Source organism: Macrobrachium rosenbergii, chromosome 1 (genome assembly GCF_040412425.1).
Source record: "Macrobrachium rosenbergii isolate ZJJX-2024 chromosome 1, ASM4041242v1, whole genome shotgun sequence".
Taxonomy (NCBI): Eukaryota; Metazoa; Arthropoda; class Malacostraca; order Decapoda; family Palaemonidae; genus Macrobrachium; species Macrobrachium rosenbergii.
In genome coordinates, this window is record NC_089741.1 from 21,990,302 (window position 1) to 21,997,378 (window position 7,077).

At 35.1% G+C, this 7,077-nt stretch overlaps 1 protein-coding gene across 1 annotated transcript; it reads left to right on the top strand.

Annotated features, from left to right (window-relative positions):
* The first annotated feature begins 2,131 nt into the window (after positions 1-2,131).
* Positions 2,132-4,554, top strand: LOC136839711 (PE-PGRS family protein PE_PGRS47-like). The gene is made up of 3 exons (XM_067106067.1): positions 2,132-2,148; positions 3,623-4,117; positions 4,209-4,554. Exons 1-3 carry the CDS (start codon positions 2,132-2,134, stop codon positions 4,552-4,554), a joined length of 858 nt encoding a protein of 285 aa, XP_066962168.1.
* The last annotated feature ends 2,523 nt before the right edge of the window (positions 4,555-7,077 follow it).

Below are 7,077 nucleotides of genomic sequence, written 5' to 3' on the forward strand. Positions count from 1 at the left end.
CCTTTACACAAGTGGATAAGGTAAGTGTGTTAGTTATTGCAAAAAAATCTGAATTAATGGTAAAAAGAATTTTCTTTACTGAAATTATTTATTATCTAGGAAATTCCTTCTTAAGGATAATAGTCATTCTTGATTAGAAAACTAAGATATTGTTAAATTCCTTGAAATGTTTACATTACATTTTAAAATTTACGTACAATCCCTCGTTTCCTAAATACTCTCCTTTATAGTTAAAGAAAAAGTAAATTCGAAGTTAGAGTACTTAACCCCAATTTTTGCTACAAAACCAACTAATCAAAGTAAGAATTGCAACAATATAAAAAAAAGGTTTATTCCTAAGTCAACCGACGAAGGTAAACTTAGCAATAAAGAAATCAAGTACAGGGAATAATAGGATGATTGATGGGTTTGTTCTTATTATAATTATCGAAATGTGACTCTTCTATTTCTTAGGTTATACCTAGTTTTTCCTTCTGAAATTTCTTCTTTTGGTTCTTCAGTCATTTCTGGGTCTTTGACTTCTTTAGTTCTCTTGACTTTGTCTTTATTTATCTAAAATCCCTCATCTTCTAATGATTCAGCATATGTGGAAGGTATTTGGTTGTTTATTTTTGTCACTTTCACTTTTGTCTCTTGTATATCTATGACTCTGTACGGACCTGTGAATTTAGTGGCTAACTTATAATTAATTCCACTTCTTACTTCCTTCTTAATGTAAACTTCGTCCCCTATCTTGTAATCTACTGGCTTTAACCCTTCTTGATGTTTGTCAATCATGATCTTCTGGGCTTCTTCTAGATTCTTGTGTAACTGTTTATGAATTACCTTGAAATTACTAATTCTTATCTTCATGATATCTTCAGAATAATTTGGCTGTATTGGCTGATTCAGCCATGCATATGGTAATCTTGGTTCATATCCCATCAAAGCTGTTATGGGCGTTGCTTGAGTACTGGAATGATTTCTAGCATTTAATGACAATTTGACTAAAGGTAAATTGATATCCCATTCAGGATCCTGTCCTACTGTATGCCTTAATGCATCTAGAACCTTTCTGTTATTTCTTTCTACTAAACCATTGCTAGCTGGATGATATGGTTGTATTGTTACCTTCTCTACTTTGAATGCATCACAAATTTCTTGTACTAATGAATTATTGAATTCAGTACCATTGTCAGATATTATAAGCTGTGGGGCAGAATATCTACAAAAGATTTTGTCAAAGAGAGCGACTGCACATTCTTTAGCTCCCTTTCCTGTTATTGGTATTAGCTCTGTGTATCTGGTAAGTGCATCTATACACACTAGTATATTCTTATTCCCCTTACTCGTGGTATGCAAGTTAGTTATGAGATCTATCGCTACTCTTTCAAATGGAGTTTGTGGAATGGGATACTTCTCTAGAGGTACTTCTTTATCTGTTCTCCCTTTATAACTGTTACAAGTATTGCAGCTTTTCACATAGTTGCTAACATCTTTGTAAATTCCCTTCCAATGGAAAGATCCTTTAATTAATCTAACTGTTTCATCTCTTCCTGGGTGTGCTCTCATGTCACCATCATGCATTAGTTCAATAACTTTACTTCTTAGGCTCTTAGGTACTATTCTTTTGTGAGTTACACCTTGAAAGGACTTGAATGGGTCATATTCTTCACACAACCAGACTAATACATTGTCTATGATATTCACTGCATCTATGGGACATCCAATTGTCTTACTCAATTCTACTTGCTCTTGCTGATCAAATTCTTTCTTATTTTCTACATATCTGAAAAATTCTTTCAAATCTTCATCCTCTCTTTGTTTCCTTATGAAGTTTTGCCTGGAAAGTTCTTCTGTATAATGCATGGTAAATACATTGCATATGAGTTCACTTGTTTTTGTTTCTAGGCTAATCATATTTACGCTATCTCCTTGTGGGATGTATCTTGATAATGCGTCTGCTACTTTATTTGTTTTTCCTGGTACATTTTTCATTTCTATGTCATAGTCTTGTGCTGTCATAAACCATCGAGCTCTTCGTCCAGAAAAATTCGGATTTTTGAGCATTTCTACTGCAGCTGAATGATCGGTGAATACAGTTATTTTATAGCCAAATATTATGTACCTGAAGTGCTTGAAAGCGTCTATTATGGCTAAAGACTCTAGGTCTGTTACTGAATAGTTTACTTCTGTTGGTTTTAGTTTTCTACTGTAATAAGCTATAGAATGATATTTGTTATCATGTCTTTGCATTAAGCATGCTCCTATGCCAGTACGGCTTGCGTCTGTGGCTAAGAAGAATTCTTTATTAAAATCTGGAAAACTAAGTACTGGAGGGTGTGTCAATCTTTCCTTCAGTTCATCAAATGCCTTCTGTTGTTTGGTTGACCACCAGAACTGTATGTGTTCTTTTAATAACTCTGTCAGTGGAGCGGCTATGGTGGCAAAGTCTTTTATAAACTTTCGGTAAAAACCTGCCAAACCTAATAATGATTTTACGTCTTTCTTACACTTAGGTGTAGGATACTCCTTGATTGACTTAATCTTCAAGTCATTTACTTCAACACCCTTTTCACTTAAAGTATGTCCCAGGTATTCTATTTTCCTTCTAAGGAAATTGCACTTTTTTAACTTTAGTTTTAGATTTGCTCTCCTCAATCTTTTCAGGACTTCTCTCACTAGTCTTATGTGTTCTTCAATGGCATCTGTTGCTATTACCAAATCATCTATATAGCAATGTACATCCTTGCCTAATAAATCACCTAAAACCAAAGGGCATTCTTACATACTGATATCTGCCATTACTAGTGGAGAAAGTAAGCCTTTGACATATATATATATATATATATATATATATATATATATATATATATATATATATATATATACAAATATGTATAGCAAGAAGGCACTAAAGCAGACAGCTTGGTACATGGTTTTCCTTTATTCAGGGCGGCCTACGTTTCGAGATCCTTGTCTCATCCTCAAGGCTAAAAATACAAAGTAAAATATACAAATACAGCAAGAAGATTTAGGATATATGTACAAATAAAATATGATAAAGTAAAACATCAGTAAAAAGGTAAACCTAAAATAAAATTGTTAAAAAAAAAGAAAAAGAAATAGAAAATTTTTAACTAACAGACCTTATTCCTCGAAGTTCAGTTGCTGTATGAAAAACAGTAAACATAAGGTGGGGTGTGGTTTAAGCTATATAGAGGGGCGTGGACGAGGAATGATTGTTCAAAGAGGGAACAAGCTTTTGATCGCTAACGATTCAAGAATAGGAGGTGGTGTTCGTGTTGACTAGTTAGTATAATCTTAAAATATATATATATATATATATATATATATATATATATATATATATATATATATATATATATATATATATATATAGAGAGAGAGAGAGAGAGAGAGAGAGAGAGAGAGAGAGAGAGAGAGAGAGAGAGAGAGAGAGAGAGAGAGAGAACCACTATATAGCGTTCTCTAATAAAAGTGATCCTGAACGATTTGCCAAATAACACGGTCTATCTATTTACTGGATAAGTGAGCTGGCGTCGCAACATAGATGGTTCGGTATGATGTGGAGGTGGTGATATTAGTAGTGTAGTTGCAATGGAGTAAATGGTGATGATAGTTGTGGTGATGACTGTGCTTGTGGTGTTGGTGTTGATAGTGGTGGTGGTGCTGGTGTTGGTGATAATAGTGGTGGTGATGACGGTGCTGGTGGTGTTGGTGATACTAGTGGTAATGATGGCGGTTCTGGTGGTGTTGGTGTTGATAGTGGTGGTGATGATGGTGTTAGTGGTGTTGGTGGTGATAGTGGTGGTGATGACGGTGCTGGTGGCGTTGGTGATACTAGTGGTAATGATGGCGGTTCTGGTGGTGTTGGTGTTAATAGTGGTGGTGATGACAGTGCTAGTGGTGTTGGTGGTGATAGTAGTGGTGATGACGGTGCTGGTGGTGTTGGTGATACAGTGGTAATGATGGCAGTTCTGGTGGTGATAGTGATGGTGATGACGGTGCTGGTGGTGTTGGTGATACTAGTGGTAATGATGGCGGTTCTGGTGGTGTTGGTGTTTACAGTGGTGGTGATGACGGTGCTAGTGGTGGTGATGAAGGTCCAGGTGGTGTTGGTGATGATAGTGGTTGTAATGATGGCGACAGTGGTATTGGTGATAACAGTAGTGGTGATGGCGGTGCTCTTGGTTTGGTGATGATAGTTATGATGATGATCGTGTTATTGGTGGTGATGACGTTGCTGGTGATGATAGTGGTTGTAAAGATGGTGATAATAGTAGTGGTGATGACGGTGCTGGTCGCATTGGTGATGATAGTTGTGAGGATGATCGCGTTATTGGTGGTGATGACGGTACTGGGGATGATAGCGGTGGTGATGACGGTGCTGGTGGTATTGGTGATGATAGTTGTGATGATGTCCGCGTTATCTGTGGTGATGACGGTGCTGGTGGTATTGGCGTTGATAGATGTGGTGTTAATCGCGGCGGTGGTGGTGATGATGCCGGTGGTGGTGGTGGTGGTGTTGGTGATAGTGGTGGTGCAGTGTAATGGAGAGGAGGGTCACCACCACTTACTGACAGTAGTCTCCCTCTAACCGGCCACATCCTTCTCGTCTCTGATTGTACATCAAGGTCGACTCCATTACTGTGGACCAGCTTATTTTAAACCTCTCTCTCTCTCTCTCTCTCTCTCTCTCTCTCTCTCTCTGTATAAAAGAGATTTGTTTAGAAGAAACAGATTTCTTGATGTGAAATAACATAGTATAAATCATTACACTAACTTTAAAAATATGATTAAATGTTTCCAAAAGCTGTAATCATTCAACAGTTTTTTACAAAGTAAAAACTGTTTTAAATATACTTTTGCATGGAGAAAACCAACAGAGGCGAAAAATACTTATCAATTTAAGTCTGAGCCAAATCGATTTGATAAACAATTACAGGAAAATAATTATTAGTTTAAGTTTGAGCTAAATCGATTCGATAAACATCATTACAAAAAAATACTTATCTGTTGAAATTTGAGCCAAATCGATTTGATGAACGCCATTACAGAAAAATACTTATCAGTTTAATTTTGAGTCAATTCGATTTGATAAACATAATTTCAGGAAAATACTTATCTGCTTAAGTTTGAGCCAAATCGATTTGATAAACATAATTTCTGGAAAATACTTATCAGTTTAAGTTTGAGCCAAATCGATTTGATAAACATATCACAGGAAAATACTTATCAGTTTAAGTTTGATCCAAGTCGATTTGATAAAAATAATTACAGAGTAAAAACATTATTTGTCTACACTTTTTATTATTTTGTTTCAGTTTTTTGTTTTACGTAGACCAATGAACTTATCCTAGCTGTACAATTAAGTATACCGTACGGTAAAAACCTACTTACATGCATTCCCTTCTTCATGTCATAATACATTTTAGTTTTCTGTAAAAGAAAACTATTGTTCCTGCTTTGTCTGTCCGTCCGCACTTTTCTGTCCGCCCTCAGATCTTAAAAACTACCGAGGCTAGAGGTCTGCAAATTAGTATGTTGATCATCCATCCTACAATCATCAAACATATCAAATTGCAGCCCTCTAGCCTCAGTAGTTTTTATTTTATTTAAGGTTAAAGTTAGCCATGATCGTGCCTCTGGCAAGGATATAGGAAAGGCCACCACCGAGCCGTCGCTAAAGTTTCATGTGCCGCGGTTCATACAGCTTATACCGAGACCAACGAAAGATAAGATCTTTTTTCGGCGGCCTTAATTGTACGCTGCAGCGGCTGTACAGAAAACTCGATTGCGCCGAAGAAACTTCGGCGCATTGTTTACTTGTTTACAGAGATCACAGCGTAGCGAGAAAGACTTATGCGTGAGCAAATGATCCTGTCCTATTTAAAGAAACAATAACGAAGTAAGAAGTAAATTTCCTTGATTCTATTACTACTTCCTAATGAACACCATATTCTTTGGAAGCTTGAATTTCAAGTCAATGTCCCCTGTGATCTTATTCCATATGAATAGGGTCCATCATCTGAATAATAATAATAATAATAATAATAATAATAATAATAATAATAATAATAAAATTGATAAGTATCAAGACCTGAAAATCGAAATAAGAAGGATATGGAATATATATGCCATTGGAAATCGTACCCATAATCGTAGGAACACTAGGCACGATCCCAAGATCCCTGAAAAGGAATCTGGAAAAACTAGATGCCGAAGTAGCTCCTGGACTCATGCAGAAAAGTGTGCTACTAGAAACAGCGCACATAATGAGAAAAGTGATGGACTCCTAAGGAGGCAGGATGCAACCCGGAACCCCACACTATAAAAACCACCCAGTCGATGGTTGTGATAGACCAATAATAACAATAATAATAATAATGAACCAAACAAAAACTTCTTTCAGTTTTCTTCTGAAGACGGAAAGAGAACCCACAAGATTCTTGTGTATAACTTGTTTACTGGTAAATATTTACATATTACTTTTAATCTCAGTACTTGCAGGTCCTAACTGTGACCCTTTTTCAAGAGATGAGGTAGTCAGGCTGGTTCAATAATAATAATAATAATAATAATAATAATAATAATAATAATAATAATAATAATAATTATTATTATTATTATTATTATTATTATTATTATTATTATTATTATTATTATTATTATTATTATTATTATTATTATTATTATATATTTTTATAATAATAATAATAATAATAATAATAATAATAATAATAATAATAATAATAATAATAATAATATACATTTTCACAAGGAGAACACGGCAGAAACTAGCAGCAGAAATATATCAGCAGTAAATCAGTTCATCCGGTTTATTTACAAAACAATTCATCGAGTCGCAACATCATTAGATTATCTTTGACCTTTCAGTTTAATAACAGACGAAACTCGTTTTGGATACCCCGCTGATTTGAGATACCTGAAGCAACAGAATTTATTTATTTGCTGATACGATAGACATTTGCAGCAATGGCGATGAATAAAGACCTTGATGCTATTGAGAATAAGAGGATATTTTACTATTAAAATTATTAAATGGGTTAACGA